Source organism: Andrena cerasifolii, chromosome 5 (assembly GCF_050908995.1).
Source record: "Andrena cerasifolii isolate SP2316 chromosome 5, iyAndCera1_principal, whole genome shotgun sequence".
In the NCBI taxonomy this organism is placed as follows: Eukaryota; Metazoa; Arthropoda; class Insecta; order Hymenoptera; family Andrenidae; genus Andrena; species Andrena cerasifolii.
The window spans coordinates 275,985-300,023 of record NC_135122.1 but is presented as its reverse complement, the minus strand read 5'-3'; the positions used below and the strand labels follow the sequence as shown (position 1 = coordinate 300,023).

Here is a 24,039-nt window from a genome sequence, read left to right as displayed (position 1 = left end):
ATATCATTAAAAAAAAATCGTCTAATTTGGTGCTGTTTTGAGCGTCTCAGGGTGGCGCAACCCCATCAAAGAGTATTGAAACATATAACCGATAGTTGGATAAAGGATCCGATTGTGATATATTGCGATAGTCAGAACGCTATGCAGTCATAACATGACGTAACATTGTCAGTCATATATGTGTATATATATAAAATAGAGGATCTAAGCGGATATATTATAGTATTTGTTGCTATATCCAACGTTCAGTACGTGGTTCTCACGATCAGATTTTTAAGTTACAAGCATTCGTTTTATTGTCAAGTATAATTACATGTATTGCATACGTCCAAAGTAATTAATTAGGAATAGTAAACATGTAGGAGTCGGAAAAAGAGAGCCACGGCGTCGAGGATCGAACCCGAGCCGTCCGCGTGCTGATCATTCGCGTTTGCCACCACGGCTACGCCGACTCTCTACAGTCTCTGTCCTCAACCGCCGTGGCAAACGCGACTGATCAGCACGCGGACGGCTCGGGTTCGATCCCCGACGCCGTGGCTCTTTTTTTCCGACTCCTACAAACAGTAAAGATTTGTTTACTTTAGTAAACCATACCATCAATTAGAAAAACATTGTCCCAAACGTTTTTCCAAAAGACAAAGAGATTTATAAATATATTTTGCAACTCTAATAACACAGTTCGATAGCCATCTGGACTTGTAACATTCAACAGCTGTTTCTTTCTGTTTTCGTGCGCTGAAAACGAATCCGCAAACCGTTTGTCGCCATCACCCTCATGTTTTGACAAATTCGGTTTTGAAAAAATTGCAAATTTTCAACTTTGAACATGTTTTGTGTCGAAACGGTAATAGTGTCCCAAAAATGTCGGAGTTCCTTGAAAGGGGTGACTCAGGGGGTGATTTGAAACAACTGTTTCCTTAGCGAAAATATTGTCCGAAGCTTCGTTAACGAGGTATTAACAAAAACCCCCGACCAATCAGAGCGCGCGCCTTCCGCCCGAGCTCCCGTTGTAGCGTTGGCTACGCGGTAGGCGGCTGCGCTTGTACTACGAAGGTACGAACAAGCAAGTCGGCATGCATCGAAGGAAACCGCCTTACACAATTTTTATTTTAAAGCGGAATCTTAAATAATAATTGTTTGAAGTGAGAGGACAAGAAATACGCAAATTTCGTTTTCAAAAAAGACATAAACGAAAAGGTAATGTAACAAAAAATGTACGACAAGTGATCATAATTCGTTATTGAGGTCAAAATCCGTAGTTTAATCACGGCCAACATAACTAAATGTAAAAAATAATATTAGGTGTATAAATAAATTTATTCAGACTGGATTTACATAATCGGTATAAAGCAACCGAATTTCTATCGCAGCGATATTCGTAAGCAAAAGGTAATTAACAATAATGGAAATTATTTCGATGATTGAGTTGTTTTTATTTATTTTTTTTTTAAATCAAACTGTTATTGAACGTGCTTTTGTTTTGAACTTCGATTGGTTAGATTACGACCAATCGGACGCGTGCTTTTGTTTTGAAATTCGAGCGCGTGCTTATACTCGAGAGATAAGGGTCTTGCCTTTAATTGGAAGGAAGGACGAAGCAGGTGGGACTACGCGCAGTCAGCGAGTTACCCCCTTTCTTCCTGTGTCTCTCCGCGAGACGTATTTAAAATTAATCAGGCTGGTCGGCCAAAGCATTTCGCCAGGGTCGCGGTTTATTACCGTATTGTCCTGCGAGTCGGCGGTAGAGAACGATTTGTTATGGGTAATTTATGGCTTAGCTTGTCAACTCAGGGTATTCGAAAACGGAAACAGGAATGGTATGCCTTTTCTTCTTTATAGCAACTCGAAGAATTTGTGTTTCTCTTGTCTTCGGGCCCTTTCGAACCGAAACACGTGGTGTCTGCTGACTATCTCGAAGCAACGGGTACATTGGCAGTAAAAGGACGGAGCGTGGACTTAGGTGAAAGTGTAGGATGGGTCGTTCGTTGCACTTCTGCAAAGCACGTGTATTTCAAAAATGTGCTGGCGTCCTTTTACCTAAAGCCCCTTGTTCGGGTGGGAGTCAACTCATAATGGAACGAAAGAAACTTCTTGGGGGTAGAGGAAGTTGCTTGGAAAAAATCCTGCCAGTCAGCTAGCAATCTCGTCCCAAAAATGTTCTCCGCTCAAGAATGTTACGCGATGTTCTGGATGTATGCCCATCTAAACCCCCAGCGAGGGTACGATTCGGCGTTTGGCGTCAAGATTATTCTCAACGGAGTCAATGATGCCGCAAGGCGTGCATAGACGCTGAGGGTGGTCACATCGAGCAACTGCACAACTAACAGTAATCGGCCCCTTTCAGGGTCACCAATTTTATAACGTAGGAACTACGCGTTCCATGAGAAGTTTAATTAAGTGATCAGTGTTAGTGGCCATGCAGTGAAGTGAATATTCAGTACAATAACCCGGACGCACTTGACGTTGCGATCCTTACCTTCGGGTGGTGTCGTATACCTGCGATCAGCCGAGCACTGGACGCAACCCTACCATAAATATTTTCGTCCACCGATAACCAGGATCGACACAGTGACCTACATAGTGACACAGGTTTCCGAAAAGGAAGAAAAGAAAGGAAAGGAATGCCCGTAGGGGTGAGTGTTATTTAATTTATTAGCGATTATTAAGTGTAGAAATAAATTCTGTTCGATTTTAGGGTTCAATAACAGTTTGATTTAAAAAAAAATAAATAAAAACAACTCAATCATCGAAATAATTTCCATTATTGTTAATTACCTTTTGCCATTTTTCTGGTAGCTTACGAATATCACTGCGATAGAAATTCGGTTGCTTTATACCGATTATGTAAATCCAGTCTGAAAGAATTTATTCATACACCTAATATTATTTTTTTAAATTTAGTTCTGTTGGCCGTCATTAAACTACGGATTTTTACCTCTATACCGAATTATGATCACTTGTCGTACATTTTTTGTTACATTACCTTTTCGTTTACGCCTTTTTTGAAAACGAAATTTGCATATTTCTTGTCCTCTCACTTCAAACAATTATTATTTAAGATTCCGCTTTAAAATAAAAACTGTGTAACGCGGTTTCCTTCGATGCATGCCGACTTGCTTGTTCGTACCTTCGTAGTACAAGCGCAGCCGCCTACCGCGTAGCCAACGCTACAACGGGAGCTCGGGCGGAAGGCGTGCGCTCTGATCGGTCGGGGGTTTTTGATAATACCTCGTTAACGAAGCTTCGGACAATATTTTCGCTAAGGAAAAAGTTGTTTCAAATCACCCCCTGAGTCACCCCTTCCAAGGTACTCCGACAGTTTTGGGACACCCTGTATATACACTTATATATTCCTTATATATATGTATGTATTTACTTATAATGTTGCAAATTTGCAGTTATGCATTAACGTTTCAAATTCAACGACAAACTTAACCATAACAAAAATAAAAGCGGCAATGCCTGTTACCGATGATATATCACGGTCATCAATCACGGACCCCCCACCACCACATGCGCAGTATCACTCACCCCCCTTCCTGCACAAGCTTAGGCCCCGCAGCTTTGTGCTCCGTCCATTTAATTCTTAGGTCCTTGGGAAAAACGTGCGGCGCTGACAGTGGTAGTCAACAGGAGCGCGTGATTCACTGCCGCACAGTGGGACACAATCTTTTGACGCGCGTGACTACCACGGTCAGCGCCGCACGTTTTATCAAATTATTTTGCTTCTATGAGCACGTTCCACTTGCGCCCAAATCGACCGCGCCCACGACGACCGGAAATTTCCCGTTCCACTTGCTTATGAGCTGTTATGAGTTTTGCGGGTGAAAAGTATAGTGGAAATTTCGATAAAGCATGACCAGTAAAGTATTGTTTACTTTTATTTATGCTCATAAATATTACAAGTTTTAAATAACAAAGGAGCTAAGAAAGTCGAAAACATAGTCCGGGCCAATCAGATCACTTCAGATCGTGGGCATCGCTTGGGCGATGCGGTCGCGCCAATGACGTCATCCGTGACGTCTGTAGCGCGGTCACGACAGCCGCGGTCGTTATGTGCAACGAAAACCACGAGGCGTTGCGGGCGATTTGGACGTAAGTGGAACGCGCCCCATATAGAAAACAAAACATGACTTACAACTTCTGTTGATGCTTTTCGATGAAAAAATGTCTTCTGGATCGCGTGGAGTAGTCAGATTTTCTCCTGGACCCTTAGGTTTGGAAATAAAGTGAAAGACATCTGCAAAATGGGTGCATTTCGGGTGTTCTTTTCCCCTTTATCGTTATTTAAACAAATTTAAACTTTCATAATGCACTAATAACTTATATCGTTGCAGCGTTGCCGGGAAATGGGTTCCGTGGTCAAACTATTCGTAGTGGAGGGGGAACTGAGACCCGCCACGCGTGCGCGTGATGATACCGTAACATCAAACCAATCAACGCCAAGATGGGAAACAACCACCGGCAGTGCCAAGCCAAACCAAGTGATACCACAGCCAACCAACGTCGACAACCTGTTTCCCGGCTTTGCAGATTCGTTTTCAGCGCACGAAAACCTATAAGAAACGGCTGTTGAATGTTACAAGTACGAAAAAAGTCAAATTTTGTCCAACTGTGTTATTAAACATCAGTGAAAATATATTTGAGGATGTAAAGACATCTACCCATAATGCTTATATTTAAAACGTTTTATATACAAAAAATATAATCGGTACTCACTGGTTTTATGATATCTTCCAGAAAACATTTTGTTGCCGTATATACTTCGTCAATAACTATTTCACCATGTTGGATATCCTAAAATAATGTAATACGTACATGATAAAAACATTGGGGATAGATCAATTCATAGATTGCATTTATTATGTAATAAAAATCAAACTTAAAGAAATTGCAAAGTAACATAAATACTAAGTATGGATAATAAATTTAAACATATGAATTAAACAATATAAATAACTACAATAATATATTATTCTATAATTTTAGTCCCTTAATGTCTAACGCAAGCTCGGCCAACTCGTGTCTTCTGGAGCCGCCCGCTTTGGAGCTTAGAGCCGCATAGCTATCAAGAGCCAGAAACTAATGGTGGGGCAATCTGTAGGGGTAGAAACTTCAAGTCCTTCACTGTTAGCAGACAATCAGCCCCGAAATGATGTAAAGGAAGCAATAAAATTTGGCTCCCTGGGCACCCAAAAATGTCAGTTATTTAAACCTGTGGATACGGGTCTGCACGCACATTACTACAGATTTCCCCAACCGTTGAATGCGCGCAGCACTGATGCCAGAGTCGTGGGACATGGGATCCCCACTATGACCTATCACCGCCCCCCCCCTTTCCTAGCATCGCACTGCACGCAAGCATCTCCTTACTCCTGCCCGTGTGCTCGGCAGCCCAACAGGCAGCACAGGATGCTTGTGTGCAATGCGATGGGAGGAAAGAGGGGGGTGATGATAGGTCATAGTGGGGATCCCATGTCCGACGACTCTGGCATCAGTGGCGTGCAGTATCATCAGCTCCGACGTCGGCTCCCGCGTGGGTCTGGGGGACATAAGGAGCACTCGGACTCCCCAATCGACAAGTTGACCAGCCCTGATCTAACGGTTTTAAAAAGTGTTCAAAGTGCTCTTTCGTTCAGTACTTCGATAATCAAAACATTAATAACATTTGCGAAGTAAAAACTCTATTTTTAATTCTGAATCAGAAATAGCATATAGAGAAAAAGGTGGTATGGCTCCCTGCTGGTAATTTGGCCCCATCGTGATTTTCATATAAAGAAAAATATCTAGCGGCTAATAGTGTTATCCATTGCACCTACTAGCTATATACACATAGAAAAACATATGACACTAGATGGAGCATAGTCGTCGCTCTGATAAGCATAAATAACCTGCAAAACGAAAGATTTTCGTCGTCCCCAAGAAGAAGTATTTCGTGTAGGTTTAAATTTTTATAAAAAGTAAAGTGTTGTGTGTCGGGATATATTTGATAAAAGGTAGTTAGAATCGATATTTATAAGTAAGGTCACTTAATCTTTGATATTTTCAAATATAAACATAAAGATTCCAAAACTATGCGTGTTGATGTATTGGCCCCCCATAATGGAGAGTATGGCCCCCGGGTAATGAGCCCCAAAACTCATACTCTGATATTTCAGACATCGAAATTCCTCACGAAGCTTCTGATAACACCGATGCAATATGCAAGTTTTGTGGCGGACGTTATTGCCTTGAACGAACGTGGCGAAATTATCATATGAGAATTATGGCAACATAGCGAGTGCACATCGTGCGAAAAAGTGGAATATGTGTGTATACATAATAGAATATTTTTTACTCATTTATTATTGATCTCTGATGTTGACAAAGAATTATTTTTTATGATTTTTCTTAGAGGGTCATATTACTTGTGACGTAGCGTCCTACCGCGAGGAATCGAGCCCGCGGCGGCCTGATCAGGAGTGAGCGAGATCCCGAGCGGCGCTCGGGCGGCCGCAACCGGACCGAGCCGAACCATGCCGAATCGCGCCGGTCTCTCGACGCGTCAGCGCGATGACGCTCACTCCCCACCGCGCCGCTAGATCGCGTCGATTTCTCGCAGCTATTAATTACCAGGAAATCGGACATAAGTCCCGGCGCGACCAAGGCAGGCAGGTCGAGTGGGGACAGGGATCCCCACTATCAGCACGCCTGCCTGGAAGCTGCCCGGTGCGAGCGAACTGGAGAAATATCCGCGTAACCAGCCGATCATTCGATCACGGCGATACCGTTCCGTTACCGAGACACCTGGACGTTGTCCGGTCTCGCCCTATCGGTCCTATACCGAGACGCCAGGAAGCTGCCCAGTCTCGATACCCTTCCGCTACCGAGACGCCAGGAAGCTGCCCGATCTTCACTCCGCTCCGTTACCGAGACTCCTGGACGTTGCCCGGTCTCGATTCCGCTCGGTTACCGAGACTCTCAGAGGCTGCACGATCGCGATCTCGCTCCGATAACGTGACGCTCCGGCACCAAGCCGCTCCGATAAAGAGACGCCCGGAGTCTCGTCTATTATTTTGACCTACACGCCGCGGAGCGTATGCGGCACATAAAAATATCACACCATCGTAAATACTATACAAAATTCAAGACGAGGAAATAAACGACATATTAGCTAACCCGACGGCTTAAACGAATCCTGGCATACCGGCTAAGTCTACCAACACAGACCCTCGACTCCCGGAGTGACGTACGTCACACCCTCACTTTTGTATGAGCGCCGAAAATGATATTGTTTCATAATATATGTTAAATTCAACTAAATTGTTTTTTTTCTTCTTCTATCTTTTATCACACACAATCTTATTAGTTTAGATAGATTTTAAGCAAAAATTGGAAGCAATTTAAATTATTAATCAGATTTTAGGAAGATATATAAAACGGGGGGCCATATTCCCACCCCTTCCGCTACCTATGAAGTAGCAACTCAAAAACTCCAAATGTTTAAGAAATTTACAGTCATAGTAACAGAATCACTGGTCGAGGTGGGCCACCAATGCAATAAACGGTACAATTTATCCATTTCAATGATAAAATTGTTTAATCTACCAACTCCATTTGCAGATTTCATTTAAATAAGACTGCTTTCTGTTATGCCTTGTCTGACCAAGCTTTCCAGGATGTATGCGACTCTTATAGAAATAGCTGGCGTTAAACCGAGAGTGAGTGAAATAGCGCACCAGTGAGAAACCCTCGATCGACGGCGAGACAGGCAAAACCATGGGTATGACTAGAGTCATCCACCAATTTATATTAAAATTTTCATATTTCTCATTATACCTTGATGAGAGTATTACCGATGGATTGGTATTGTTATATCGACGAAAATGAGTTTACACATGAATCAATTCGAACTATATTTCATTATGAATATGTAGGGAAACGGCCTATGGTGCATGGGGCACCATAGGTGGCGACCCCGCCAGCTTTGGCATATGCTGAAGTTCCTGGGATGTAAGTTTGGGGGGGCGCGGCGGCTGTTTCTGCCCCGGGCGCCGATTTGCGGGGGCCGCCAAACGAAGTGTATAACAGCTTCGTCGAAAACGTTGCTCGTGAGCATTATAGGGTGATCCTTCTTTACACGTCTGGAGTTTTCCTACGTATTTCTTTGCTCTCACCTCCTGAAATAGTTCCACTTCATAAGAAAATAATCCCTCAAAAAGTTTATTGCAATCGAACATGAGGGTGCTGACCGGGCCTTAAAGTTTAGAATTCATCAATGGTGTAGATTTAAAGAATTTCTCAAAAATTGTAAGCACTAGCGAAATTTTGTTCAAATAATATTAAAAGAGCATACAATTTTCTACAATTACTGTATATTTTATTTTTTCGTGCTGCCAACTATTATTTACATAATAGCGTTTGAATGTAGAGAGATCCGTACTATACGCGTACCATCTCTACGGCGCGCTTGGGGTCTTGCCTATATGCGCGTAGTGCGGACCTCTCTATATTCGAACGCTATTATATAAAAAACAATGGTTGGAAGCACGAAAAAATCAAATATACATTAATTGTAGAAAATTGAATGCTCTTTTAATATTATTTGAACAAACTTTCGATAGAGCTTACCATTTTTGAAAAATTCTTTAAATCTAAACCATTTATGAATTCTAAACTTTAAAGCCTGGTCGGCACCCTTTCCTGTTGTCCGATTGCAATAAACTTTTTCAGGGATTATTTTCTTATAAAATGGAACCATTTTACGGGGTAGGAGGAAAAGAAATCGAATGTTGAAAAATAAGGGCCGCCGTAGTGAGCAATTGGGGTTCCTCTATTCCCGTCCGTAAAGGAAGATTAGACGCTACGCATGGCGTATTTATGTATTAGTAACACATCTCACTACAGCGCGCCAATGTTACTATTTTCCGCGAATATTGCCTGATCCGTCTTTTGTTTAACAAAGATACGCTGTGCAAAAGGAAGGTTGGAAGGGGAAGCACGCGCGTGAGGAGCCCTCACGCTGCACAGCGCTGGTTTAGTCATTCATTCGGGATTTGTAGCCGCATTATTAGTACTTATTTTATTTGCAAATTATTTTAGTTGAAATTTCGTTCACTTTCATAAACATTATGTCGAAAAAGCCATGAGGAGTTGAATTTCGAAGCAGAGCTACAGAAAGACAAAAAGAAACCCATTAATCTTCGTCGTTATTGTCATCGTGGCTGAATGTAAAAAATGACTACGAAGAAAGTAAGCTGATTACTAAATGTTGAATATCTCTCTGAGCGAGAATTTTCGACGAGCGACATTTTCTTTTCAATTCGTTACCGACGTCTACCGCGTGGGAAACGTCTTCCCACTGTCGTAATGCCAACATTCCTCGATTGACTAACGTGCGTTCGGCGTCTTTATTCCACGAATGAAGTTAATTTTTTTATTCGTCGAGCGTCTCAACTTCAGCGTTGAATAACATTTTCAACTTTAAGTTAAACTTTATTCGACGCTGTATAATTTTCTGTTGCTCGGTCGTGCCGCTGAGGACCGGAGAGTTGAGGCTGACTGTTGAGGCCTGGTGTGCGCGTTACAATGTATCGCCCAATGACGGTCCTCGGTGGCTCGAACGCACGCCAAAAATTATACCACGTCAAATAATGTTAAAGTTAAAATTGAAAAGTTTATTCGATGCTGAAGTTGAAACGCTCGACAAATAAAAAAATTAACTTTATTCGTTATATATAGTGAACCCGGATTATTCGAGAATTGTGCCTTCAATAACGAATAAAGTTAAAGTAACGTTATATTCGATCCGTTATTTAAATAATTTTTTATTTTGTAACTCTGACCAGAAAAGCACATTTTTACGTTTCGCCTTCCTTACGCCTGCAGATGATAGCAGAGGGAAAGAGGAGAGAAATGACGAATCTGCGATTCCAGAAGGCGAAGCAGTGGTAAAGACAGTAAAAAGTCCAGAGAAAAGTCCTACAACACATGGTGCTAACCAGGATGAAATAAAAGTGGAATTTCCAATCAGTCACTGTCAGTCCCGCACTGAAGCTGAACAGGAGTCTAATTCTATTGCAGGGACATGTCATGAAGCTGCTTTTTATAATCCTGGATCCGGTCTCTCTCATACTCAGTGCGAATTTCAATTTGACTTTAATGATCCAGGGACGTGGCCAACAAATATTTCGGATACTCAGAGGTGTTTCATTGTAACACAATTAATGAATAGTACAAAGGTCGAGCCTGATCTTAGTAACAGCTTAAGAGATGGAAGAAAATTAACTAATGAGTGGTTTTATAAACAGCTATCTAATGAACAAAAAGTATACCGATCATGGTTGTCGTATAGTAAATCCAGAAATGCTTTATTCTACATATCATGCAAACTTTTTTCCCATACGTTTTCTGAACAAAAAATACAAAAACAATCTTTTTGGCTAAGGATGAAGGTTTTACTCAATGGAAAAAGTTAAGTAATAAAATACTAGAATACGAAAATTCACTCAACCACAAAAAATGTTTTTGTTCGTGGAAAACATTAGAGTCTTCATTGAATAAAGGCGGAATTGATAAAGAGCTTCAAGATAAAATAGTTGAAGAAGAAAACCACTGGAGAACAATTTTGTATGTAATTATTGATATAATAATATACTTAGCAAAGCAAGGTAGCCCTTTCCGACGATCCATCGAAAACTTGGACTTTGGCGATCCCAGAAGTGGTAAATTTTTTAACACCGTAGAACTTGTATCTCATTACCACTCTCCACTATGAGATCACATTCGTCGTCTTAAGAAAGGCCAAGTTAGTTACTTTTCGGCGAGCATTTTAAATGAGTTTTTGGAAATAATTGCAGGTAAAATAAGAGAGCAAATATTTAACGATATACGGGAGGCAAAATATTTTTCTACAATGTTTGACTTTACTCCCGACGCGAGCCACTTAGAAGAAATGTCCGAAGTCATTGGGTACGTAAAAGTTGGTGAAAATGGCCTCGAGGTTGTTGAAAGTTTCATTGATTTCCTAACGGTTAGTGAAAAGACTGGACTGGCTATTTCCGAAATTATCATGAAGAATCTGGAAAACGATGGTTTGAATCTTAAGAATTGTAGAGGGCAGTCATACGACAATGGTGCCTATATGGCTGGAAAATACAAAGGGGTTCAAACACGATTGCAAGAAAAAAATAATTTAGCACATTTCGTGCCCTGTGCAGCACATTCACTCAACTTAGTTGGAGTAAACGCTGCTAGTGTGTCACAAGAAGCAGAGAACTACTTTGGTACATTAAATTGCCTTTACTCGTTATTTGCTGCGTCGACCAACAGATGGGAGGTTTTGTTCAAATATGTGCCTCTTTCTCTAAAGTTACAGAGCAATACCAGGTGGTCAACAAAACGAGAAGGTGTAACAGTAATTTATAAGCTTCTTAAGAAGGTCACAGATGCATTAAATGCTCTAATAATCAGCAAAATTGCAAATGTTGAAACAAAAACAGAAACTGCTTCTCTTTTAAAAAAATATAAAAACATTCGAGTTCATTGTTCTGTCCTGTTTCTGGTATAAACAGCTAACTCGCATTGACATCGTTAATAAACACTTTCAGAGAGAGGATATCACCATTGATCAGTCTGTAAAACAGATCAATCGTCTCATCGAACAATTACAAGCAATTAGAGCAAATATCGCGACCGATGCAATCAGTGAGGCGAAAAAAATAGCCGAAGAGTTTAGTCTAAATCCATGTGTCAGACAGGAAAGGAAGCGAAAGAAGAATAGGATGTTTGATGAAAATTGTGAAGATGAAAGTTATCAATAGTCGTCAGAAGAAAAGAAATTTGGAATTTTGATCTTACAGATAATTGATAGAATACTTAATGAACTAAGGAATAGGTTTGAGGTCTTACAAGATATTAATTGTATGTTTGGGTTCCTCCATGGATCACAGTTTCAGTCAATGACTAACGAGGAGCTCAAGGTACAGGCAACAAAACTAACCAATATATATAAAGAAGACCTTAATAAAGACGAGTTACTGATAGAAGCGGAAAGTTTTAAATACCATGCTTTGGATTTAACTCCAAACATGAAAACAGTTACACCTGCAGGTATCCTTAGTCTGATATATAAGAATGGCTTACAAGACGCATATCACAACATTACGACAGCGCTGCGAATCTTCTTCACAATTCCAGTTTCAGTTGCCTCCAATGAAAGAAGTTTTAGCAAATTAAAGATAGTAAAAAATTACCTCAGGAACTTGACTTCACAAGAACGCCTGACAAATTTAAGCATTATAGGAATGCTTAGAACAAATCCGTCCTCTATTGTTATTCATTCCTATGACAGTATAGTAAAGACTTTTGCAGCCAAAAAGCCCGTAAAGTTAAGTTTTAATAGGGTTACCATAAATACATAATGAATTGTTTCTTTTTGCAGTTGGGGCCAGTTGAGCCATTAAGGAGCCCGACCTCCATGGTGTTTTCCAGAGCCGCGCGGAAGGAGCGCTAGAATTCAATGATACTGCGGGTGTACAACGAATAGGGAAAATTGTAAGAGTTCAATAGTAGTGTGCATGTAGGCTCGTACCCATAGGGTGAAATAACCTGTCCGTCTTGGGAGCCCCAGCGGCAGCAAACACTGGGCCCCCAAGAATCCCAGTCTCATTCAAGCCTATCCTACGGATATGAGCCTGCACCGCACACTACTATAGTTTTCCCTATCCGTTGCACGCCCCTGTTATCGTTGGCTTTGGAGCGCCCCTTCCGCGCGGCTCTGGTAAACATCATGCAGGTCGGGCTCCTTAATGGCTCAACTGGACCAAAGTTTAACGTTTGCACAACTACATATCATGTAACTAATTATAAAGTTACCCATTATGTAACTTTTATTGTTATATATCGTGTCTAATGGCATAATACCTATATTGTTTAATGATGTTATTATTTTATTTTTCGCTATTAAAATATTCTATAGTAAAGAGTATATGCTACTGATTCAATCCCGCATCTCATGTGCGGTGTATCTCTTACAATTAGTATGTTGGCCTAAGCACGGCAGTGCCGTTGTTTCGAGGAGACAAGACATAATTTTGAAAAAGCTACATCAATGGCTTTAATCAAATTTATATATTACGTTATTCCATTGGGAATAAAGGAGATACACATTTTATGAAACAGTAATTAAAATTTATCTATTTAAAATTTATTGACTTGTTATCAAACAGCAAACAAATTATGGGTACCTGCAATATGTTTGAAACCAGTTAATAAACGCGTTTATTATGCCTTTTATATGTAAAGTGTGGACTCAACCTCCTAAGGTGGGCAATACAAGGTGGTAAAATGTTGGGGGGGGGGGGGACCAAATAGAATCCTTGCTCCGGAGCGCTTACAACCTAGTTTCGTCCCTGAGAAGTTCGGCGTAAGAGACTGAGGGCAAGTCGGCGTGGGGGAATCGGCTAACCAGCACGCAGACGGCTTGGCTTCGAGTCCCAGCACCGCGGCTTTCCCTTTTCTCGATCTCTTACAAATACACCATTAGCATTACAGTGCTTAATGGATAGTACGTATGTGGAAGACATGTTCACAAAGGGTCCGGCCAAAATTCAAGCCCTGAAAGCCCATACGGCCCATTTGTGTGCACGCAGATATACGCGCGCACGGCAAAGGCAAAAACTTTGAACGCGTTTTTCTCTGAAACCCTTTTTCACTAGAGCTGCTGAAGTACCCGAAAAAGTAAGCCGAGCCTAACTCAGCTTGAACGACCGAGTCGAGCCGAGTACCCCAAAAAACCAGGCGGGCGTAACGAACCACACGGGCCGAATGTATGTATTGTAAGTAGTACTTCAAGCAGATAGGTTAGGAAATAGATTGGGCATGCCTAACCTGGTTATAATATAAACTGCAGAAGTTTATGTAAATGCATGTTTTTATAGGAATGACTTAAACAAGTGGGACTTTGACAGAACTATGTTTCATCATTAAGAAGATATTACAAATATATTTTTGATTTTACACATTTTGCATATTCTGGATATACGTTGCATATTCCGCATATTTTTACATTTTTGCATATACGGCATTTGTTTGCAAATTAGCTTGCTGAACCTAACCTTTAAAATTTAATAGTTGCACATGTTAAAACGTTTAATAGTGTAATAGTTACATATTGTTAGGGAATGTAGTAGTTGATTTTTTCGTGCTTCCAACTATTATTTACATGTGAATGCAGTAGTTCCGCTCACCACCACACTCATTCTTACAGCAGCACCTCCCAGAGAGCGGAAGTCACGGCGATCAGCAATCGATGAACCAAACAGCGCGCCGCATCGGCCGGCTTCTAGATCGTTCGAGAAGACGCTAAACGGAAGCGGCTTCCATCTTAACGGTCACTCAAGAGTGACAACAAGTTCACGTAGCGTGTAGTGATAGAGGTGTCGCATGCGATTCTGTTTTCTCGCTGAACTAGTGAATTCTCAATGCTCAGTGTATCCTATCGTTCATTTTGAACTCAAACACTCCTTTCACAAGCTCATTAGTATTTTTTCGTGCTCATTAATCGATTGTGAATCGCCGTGGGTGCTTGCTCACGTGACGGCGTGCTCTCTCACCGATCACCGTGCCGTGAATATTAATTTAATTGTTCGGTTGCTCAAAAACACATGTGCTCAAAGCTCACGCTCACCAGACATCAATTTTAATAAAGTGACTCAGTCAATTTTACTAAGTGCTGTGCTGCAGTGTATTTCAATTATCGACATAACCTCTCCGGCATTCAAACGCTCACCCGTATCGGAATTAAAAACACAGATATATTCAAAAGTTTAATAATTTAATAGTAGGTACACCAGCTTGATACGTATAATATATAATTATTTCTTATAATAGTTTGTATATTGCACAAATCATGCGAACGTGTTGATAAATAAATTGATGAAACTAAATTATTTCATACTTTCGTACATATTTACTTCTTATAGGTCAAGGCCGCTCTTCCGAGTCAGCTGTGGTTCACATAGATGAGGCTCGAATACTACTACCGAATTTTTGTTGACTACCGTTGGGTCGGAGAGCTTGCCTCGATCATCTCCAGTCTATGTTCTGGTTTCACTGATAACCCGTCAAGGATTTAAATAGTACAGTTCGATAGTAACGTACCGGTGATACTAACGTTTATAAAATTACTGGCCTAACGTGAATGTTTCGATGTGTGCTTTATTAAATCTACAGAGTGTGTACCTTCGTGGTTTTCACTTCCCCATGAATTTCCGTGGCCTAATTGTACATTATTTCTTGTGAGATCATACGCTCTTTTAGAAATATTCCGTATCCTCGTTCCAACAGATTAGTGCCGCGTTCTTACATTAATTAAATAAAAAAAATTAAATTGTATGTCTATTTAAATTGTTTAAAAATTATTAATTTATTTATTTATACCTAAACTGCGGAAGTATATGCAAGTATGATATGCCGCGAATATGGAAATATGCTGAAAAAGGTAACGAGGGGTACATTTAACCAGTGACGAAGTCACGTCACGCGCTGCGCGAGTGTACGGCACCGGGACAACAGACGTAGTTCGTGCGGCCCCGCGACAATTCTCGCGGGCGAAGATGTACGACCTCGCAATATAAAGGCCACAGCGACCGAAATCAGGAGCACTGGTGTATGATAGCTACACCGCTTCAAGCAGTAAATCCAGCGCACGCTTTTTGTACTCCCGAGGTGTGTAAATGTCGGCCATCGCCATAGTGTGCCATTACCAGCCTCTATCCGAAATAGGCCGAGAGCAATCTTGCGCCCTACCTACGTCACAGAGGTGTCTCCGCGCCCATTAGGCCCAGAACCCTATTGCACTCTGAAACTCTGATATACGACTCCCGCACGGACGGGCCTTATAGGTTCTCCAAGGTAGAACGTGCCATGAACTCCACATCCCACTTCCTAAGCTCGCCGTCGCCGCGAATCGTCGCGACCGTCCACGGAAGCGCCGCCGACGCGAACAAACCGAACCGTCGCGACCGGACGGACCGCCACTACCGTTGAAGGCTCGTAGCGCGCACGAGAACCTATCGCGCACCTGTAATAAACACAGAAGACCAATAAACAACTGTTATTTGTTTTTTAAATACACGCCTGATCATTCGCCGAACCCGGACATACCGAATGAGTCGGCAATCAACTCCCTTCTTCGTCCCACCGGTGACCGTCTCGCCAAACAGTTTTATAAAACTGTAGTAGGGTAATACCTACTACACGTGTTAATACACGTCCCGCGACGTGGAGTCTACTATTAATTAACCCTTTAAATCATATTATATTTATTATTTCGTACTCTGAGGTATTATAACCACCTCGTATGGAAAACATTATACAACGTATCGCCGATAAGGCACTATCCCCATAACCTACGATAAGAAGAGATTGAATCGAGAATACACGGACGGCAACAGCGAGCAGGAGAGCCAGCACGAAGAAGGTAGCAGCTAGCCAACCGCACACCAAGGAAACCAGTGGACACCAGCTGTTGGCTCAGAGGCCTCATTCGCCAGAAGTCGACACCTTCGCAGAGCTGTGCCCCTGATCCTCGCCAGAACATTGCCCTTCCGTAATTTCCCGCTAATCGATCACCGATAACAATACAATATACTTAACATCAAACCCTAATAAGTAAACTGTACGAAGCCAATCGTACAAAGTGTACTGTAAGCAATAGCGTAGAAACATAAAATATAAATTAATATAAGAATCTTGCTATCATCACCGCTGGGAGTTGAATAAAATAATGCACATTACAGAGAAACTTCTAAACTAGTAAACAAAACTCTCAGATAGCGCGATGGGAAGATTCTCCCTGGAAGATCCCAGGCAGAAGCTGTGAGGTGGGGACTCTCACCTAGGATTTATCATGTGACAAATCCTAGAGAAGGAGTGACCAACAGCCCCATAAAAAGGGACTGATCACCCGCGGAGCTCATTAAGATTCGTGCTTTCAAATTATTAATTACTCGCGCTTCAACCCAGTATTATATCAGTGTAGTAATTAAATGACTTAGAAAAAGTGATGTGTAACCAGCTCGAGTGAAAATAAATGTTTTGTGAACTTTCTAAAAGTGAGTGAAGTTTTCCTCGTGTTCCTTATCCCTACTTTAGGCACTATCACCTTTTTTCTATATTTCAATAACCGAGAAAGTATGATTAAGCTAATCGTGATTTGCGCACGTGAATGGTGACATTTAAAAGCGGACAGCCGCCCACGGTGTCATTGGGTATCGGGTGCGACGCGGAATTTCCGCGGTTAATAATTTTATCGTTAAAATGTTTCTTAAATGTTCGCAATTTGCTTCCACCAAAGGTGACACTTACAAACGGAAAGCCGCCCACGGTGTCATCATACAGTGGTTGCAAAAAGCGACTTGCGCGATCAATCAACCCCTAAATGGTTATTAACCGATCGAAATGTTTCATAAGCGATCATGTTTTGCGTCTGTCAAAAGTGACACTTATAAGCGGACAGCCGCCCACGGTGTTACCGGGTATTAGATGCTAACCATGATCCTGGGAAATAGAATAAACCCATCTCAACTCAAGCCCATTTCTTGAAGGTCCTAATGCCTAACGGCCACCGAGCCGGCTGGAAAAACCAGTTAAGCCGGTTAGCATTAAAATACATAAGTGCGCCTGCCGAATATTCCGCCTTGCTGGGAGCGACAAGCACCCGCTGCGTCCACGTCAAAGGGAACATCAACCCCTGCGACCCACGGAATCGCGGTGGATTATGGCGATTGGGCCCCGTCAAAGTCCAACCCCGTAGAGGAGATTGACGCGAAGCACAAGGAGCCCGTCGTCTGGCATTTAATACCGACTGGCTATTAGAAAAGGTAATCAGCATAATATATCGCGGTAATGACCACACAATCTCTCTCTCGATTATCCCAGAGCGTAGAATTCCAGGATTTGCTTGAAAGCGGACAATAATATAAACTCCATAAAATCGCGCCCCCCAAATAGGAAGTAGGAACGTAACACCTATAAATCAAAATTATTTTAATCCTCCCAAACGACCATCCATCAGTATCGAAGCAAATATCTCTCCATCAGACATTATGCCACTGCCGCAAGTAATTCTGGAAGAACAAAGCAATCGTCGAAGAGGAAAAACTGCAATTATTACATCCTCTGCATATAGAAATGAGTTGCTCGCTATTTCAAGTAACAAGGAGTAAAAACACCTACGCTGAATAAAAAACAACGTACAAAAATAATCAATAACAGCTGGAAACCAAAAATTGACGAAAAAAATGTAAAGCAATTAAACCTAGAGAAAATAAAGGTGAAACTAATTTTTATATACAACTGTCGCAAAGAATATGGCCTGAGCCACTTGAATCAAAATTGGGTTCAATGTACAAGGTGTGGAGGATGGGCACATGAAGGTTGCAATGGCTGGGGATCCGAAGAACTCGACGATTTTCAATGCTACCGTTGTAAAGGACGGTATTCAAAGACGCTATAAAAGTACCCAAAACGGATTTGCCTGAAGTTTTGCAAATTAATAAATTGATATTCGGGTGGTCGATTCCACCCCTTACATTTGCTGCAGGACCACAAGAAGGGGGGGGGGATCAAAGTGCGCTGGCCACCAAACGCATCGAAAGTCATAACTTTTGACTAAATCAACATATCGAGACGCGACTGGAGCCAAAAAATCACAAAAACATCAAGCTTTCTAATAATATAAGTTTTATATATCATATATATTTTTTAAAATATAATTTACGCGTTTTTCGGTTTGCTAGTGTGCAGAAAATTCAAAAAAATTGCATTTCTCAAAAAAAATATCGTCTGATTTTAATGAAAAACTCGGTATTTGCAGCTTATTTTGTGCCCTTTCAGGTGGTATGCGTCAAACCTTAGGGAAATATTTCGTTTTTAAAATATAACATCAAGAATGCAGAGAAGTGTGTGTGCGCGGTGAAGTAATTGAGCTAGATGCATGTCCTATACAGGAACTAATTTTTTCATCGATCTGGAAGTGTATCATCTGCTTATAAACTACCTAAACTAAACGAGTTTAATTAGTTCGTAAGCGTGATATGTTTTTTTATTGTCTTACAACATATATGCGTGCGCATTCACATTACTTACGTTACTCATCGTCCTCCTCATCCTCGTCTGTATCCTCGGATGTTGGTTTGATGCACCAGCAGACTTCTTAAATCAGAATTTTCCGTACATCAAACCAACATCCGAGGATACAGACGAGGATGAGGATGACGATGAGTAACGTAAGTAAAGGAGGATAGCAATAATGAAAGATAGAGAAGTTGGGCAGTGAAGTTAGGAAACATGTCAATGAAACAATATTAATTTGCGTATCAATAATTTTTAATTATACGTAGAAGGATGTAATATCTTGTATAATCAATGTGCAAATTCAAAGCATCACCGAAGTGTAATACGCGAATCGTAATGAAATTTATGAATGCTATAGTTCTTCTAAAAACATATGACGCTTTCTTTTTTATCTAATTATACATCAAATTATCCTTTATCAACAAGTATTGTCTGTTGTTTAAATACAAATTTAATAACGTAATCATTTTTTTAAAACATCAATTTGGATAATAAGTATATTTCAATTTAATACTTTTGTACATGCTTCTCTTCGGAATTGTTATTCCGCGGTTGTAAAAATTTACCAATATAAACTAGAGATCAGTAGGTACTAACAACACGTATATTTTGGAATGTCTCATTAAACAATTTTATTCAGCTACGATCCTCTGTTTGTTTGTATGTGTGATTCAAACCCGGAAACTTAATTTTAATCCACTTTCAACATTCCAATTGTCTTGAAACTTTGCAGGAGTGCGTAGTTCGGATGACAATACAAAATTATGAAAAAAAACTCCGAGGGGGTGAAAAAATTACCCAGTCACCAATAAATAATAACCCATAACCACAAATCCAATCGACTTAAAATCAACCATTCTTTACGTTACCGTTCTTTACGAACTTTTAGCACTGTAGGATTCAAGCAAACTATTAAACTACATACAGCAATAAAATATATTTATAAAGAAGTTTGAGCTGTGAAATGTAAATTCACAAACACTAAAAAATAGAAAATAAAAAATATATATAAACAAAATTTATAATGAACGATTTTATTAAAAATGCATTAAAAACTAAAAAATAGTTATTTTTTGTACTACAATTTCGATGGTGATATAGGTATTATGAACGCCTGCAAAGTTTTAGTTTTACTATTCGTACATACGTGACGGATCATTTCTCGATAAATTATGTATTTTCGATAATCACTATGCGACTGGCGTCCCGAACACAGAAGCTTTTTGTCGTTTTCGTAAAGAACGCGAGTGGCTGACTTCAACTCGTTTGGATTTGTGGTTATGGGTTATATTTATTGATGACTGTGTCATTTTTTCACCCCTTCGGGTTAATTTTTTTAAAAAAATATTGCATTGCCATCCAAACTGCGCACGCCTGCAAAGTTTCAAGACAATTGGATAGGCGGGAATGGGTTAGGATCCATTTCGGTTGGAATGGACAATATCGTATATACGGTTCATTCCATGCCAAGCGGATCACTTTGAACACTCAATATCTGAGGTTTTGTTCAAATTGAAACATGTTATAGTGCACGTGAAAATAAGAGGTGTTCAAGTTGTCACATTTTGCCACATTCAAAATTGTTTTATTAATACAGACCCTCAAAGTACACAACTTTCGTCGATTTTTTGAAAATTTGTGGCGAAGTTACGTCACGAGCCATGCGAACGCCCGGCACCGAGGCGGGGGGGTTAGTTCGCGTCGCGACCGCTAGGCGGCCGCGGGCCCAATACCGATCTCGCGGGCGAAGATGTACGGCCTCACGATATAAAGGCCGCGGCGGCGAGCGGAATCAGGAGCTCTTCTGCCTGTCGCTATACGGCTTCAAGCAATACAAGACGCTCGCTTTTTGAACTCCTTGAGGTGTGTCAGGGGTCGGCCATCGCCACCACTGTACCGTAACCAGCCTCCATCCGAAATCGGCCGAGATTTATCTTGCGCTTCACCTACGACAGAGAGGTGTATCTGCGCCTATTAGGCCAGAGCCCCCTACTGCACTCTGAAATTCCATTGTACGACTCTCAAACAAACGCGCCTCTTAAGGCCATTCCGAGCAGAACGTTCCACAAATCCACATCCTAGTTTCTATTTACTCGCCGCCAAAGTCGCCGCCGCCGCGAAACGACACGTCCGCCGAAACAAGAGACCCGTAGCTCCGCCACCGCCGGAAACAATTGCAAACAGAATAAACGACAGGCATAATGTAACATTAAACACGTTCCAATACAGAAATTATTATTTGCTACCCAGTGGTTACTCATTCGCTGAACCCGGCCATATCGACTGAGTCGCCACCAAATCCCTTCTCCGTCCCACCGGTAATCGACACACGCAAACGACGGTCGATGACAAATTACCTTTCGAATTTGGCAAAATGATTATTTAAATTCTCCTTATTTTCACATGAACTCTAACATATTTCAATTTGAACAAAATCCCAGGAATTTATCCAGATATTATCTTTGCCCATCTCTGTTCTCCAGCCGCTTCGCCGTAATTCATTCAAGCTTCTCAGACGACAAAATAGTAATAGGGAAAATACGGCAACAGCGCGATGCGACTTTCCATATGTATCGGCAACTATGTCTTTCCTACATTTATCGGCTAGCTTGGACTTCCACCGGTTCTGATGCTACATGGCGCGAATATACTATCAGCGCCGGTGACGGAGAATCCTTGAATCCTCATTCTGTCATGTCTCGAGTCTGTCTCAGTACACGATTCATAAATTCATTATTATTTCAACGTACGATGCTTATTAGCGTTCAAACGTACCAGACCACCCTGCACGAATGTCTACTGGAGGCAACTATACCCGCAAAAACTTTCTTCTTACCGATTCCAGGACGAAAGTTGGTTGAAACGGTTTGTTTACTACATCGCGTATACGTACACGCTTTTCCTAGTTTGTGTGAGCGTACGCACACATTCAAGGCCCGGTGAGACGGCAGCCTTAGGTATACGGTTTTGGAAAGGTTTCCCGTACTAATACCATCGGCTGTGAAACAAGATGATTGTTTACTAACGTCTATATATAGGCAGATTTCAATATATTATGCCGAAAGTTTTTTTATTAATATCTCAGAAACTAACAAATACTCGAAACTAAAATTTTATATTAGGGGTCCTCTCCCCTCCCCTCAGTCCCTCAAAAGTTCGGTTAATTATGGTGGTTGGGTTCTACCGTAGTATATTCTATAAAAATATAGTTATATGTTATTTTATACATTGTATATAGTCCATATTGTATATGAAATATACAAAATGTATTCTGACCTCGCCTTTTTCGTTATTTTGGTCACTATACGTGCGTTATAGCATTTTAGAATAGGCTTGAAAAAGATACTATTAGTATAGTATTGAATTTTCTTTCAATTATTAACAATTTCGATTCAGTATTCCTTTATAGTATTTTCTATTCGATACGGTCCAGAATAGATTCCGTCGGAATGCAGATAACAGGAGTGGTGTTCATCTTTCACGCGTAGACCAACAAACGTCGCACGCACGATGTTTATGCATCGGTATTCTCGAAAATAGAGTTTAGTTAATTTCAAGCACTCGAACGAAGCGATACAGTATTTCATTTTTCTCATTCGGTCTTCATTCAAAGTGTATATACTTTTTAAGTGAAAAAATTGTGCAAAAAATGCAGGAATTTACCAATGCATTATACTATGCAATGAATTTGTTGCGTTCAAAAGCAGTTAATAACGAAAAAATTACAAATCCATCGGACCGTTCAAAAGTAATGGGAAATGAAATAGCAGAAGTTTTCATTTCGATTATTTCCGATTATAAATTGGTTACTGACGAAGAATTGGTACCGGAACATGAATTAAATTTTTTTCAAGGTGAAACACACGAAGAATATGTTGGCACAGGCAGTGATGAAATAACATCTTCTCCTGAAGAATCACGTTCTGGATCACCATCTCCCCAGGAATCAGTAGCAAGAAGTAAAATGCCCTTCGAAATGAGGAAAAAATTGGTTGCATTAGCAGAGTTACATCCCAAGTGGTTGATATCTACATTACAAAGTAAGATAACAAAAGCTCTGTCTAATAACCGGATCAAGTGAAAAAAGGTGGAAGCCAAATTGACAAATATGGATTTATTAATTCATGTGTTATGCGGCCCTGTCATCCGGTCTGCCTATCTTCCTCCTAGGAAGACCGGACACTCAGATGTATTCTATCTCTAAAATTCTAAGAAGGCGCATCGTGCATTTTTCGTGCCAGTCCGGCTGCGGAGACAATAAAGTATTCATTCTTTGATCAGCACCCTACCGAGTAACAGTTATTCTTCACTATACTTTGCTCCTACTATAAGCGCTCGACTATCTAACTGAGAATTCCTCGTGTATTTTCCGAGTCGTCCAGCAGGACACGAGCGAATTATCGAGTCAGTGTCAGTTTTTTATATTCCGGGTCATTTCCCCGTGACACATGGATGTACGACAGATTTGTTGAAGCTCGTGCAACAAAACATCTCGTTATCACATGAACACTACAACAGTGGGCCATGGCAACAACATTTCAATTTATATCACCCGAATTTTCATTTACGGCATCTAAACATTGGGTAATAAGATTTAACCCTTAACTGGTATACTGTTTTTTCAAACGTAACTGTTATCTTGGGGTCGTGGCAGACCCCAAATAAAAAAGGACACAGAAATTTGTAAAGTCGACATTAGATCAACCTCTATGAATACCTATTTTGTTCGTAGGTAATGTATAAAATAATAGATACGTAGAAAGTTAAACTATTATGATCAAATTAATTAGAAATTCAGTTTACAAACTTAGACAACCAAATATTTTGCAGCGAACCTTGCGTGCTTGAGGTCATGACTGACCCCAGGATACCAGTTAAGGGTTAAGAAAGGACATAGAATAAGACACAAGCATGTTACAA

General features: G+C 40.8%; 1 protein-coding gene and 1 long non-coding RNA gene across 8 annotated transcripts in view; one reads left to right on the top strand and one right to left on the bottom strand.

Moving 5' to 3' along the window:
• LOC143369402 (uncharacterized) overlaps positions 1-24,039 on the top strand; it is a 119,309-nt gene that overhangs the window by 1,549 nt on the left and 93,721 nt on the right. The gene's annotated exons all lie outside the window — the stretch shown is intronic.
• Positions 1-24,039, bottom strand: part of LOC143369376 (KICSTOR complex protein SZT2) — a 391,751-nt gene that overhangs the window by 293,580 nt on the left and 74,132 nt on the right. For 4 of the 5 annotated variants that reach the window (XM_076813233.1, XM_076813234.1, XM_076813236.1 and 1 more), the window contains one exon: positions 4,720-4,797. The exons of the other annotated variant lie outside the window; for it this stretch is intronic. In XM_076813233.1, coding sequence (XP_076669348.1) covers positions 4,720-4,797 — 78 coding nt within the window. The remainder of the gene's footprint in view (positions 1-4,719; positions 4,798-24,039) is intronic. 5 annotated transcript variants of the gene reach the window in all.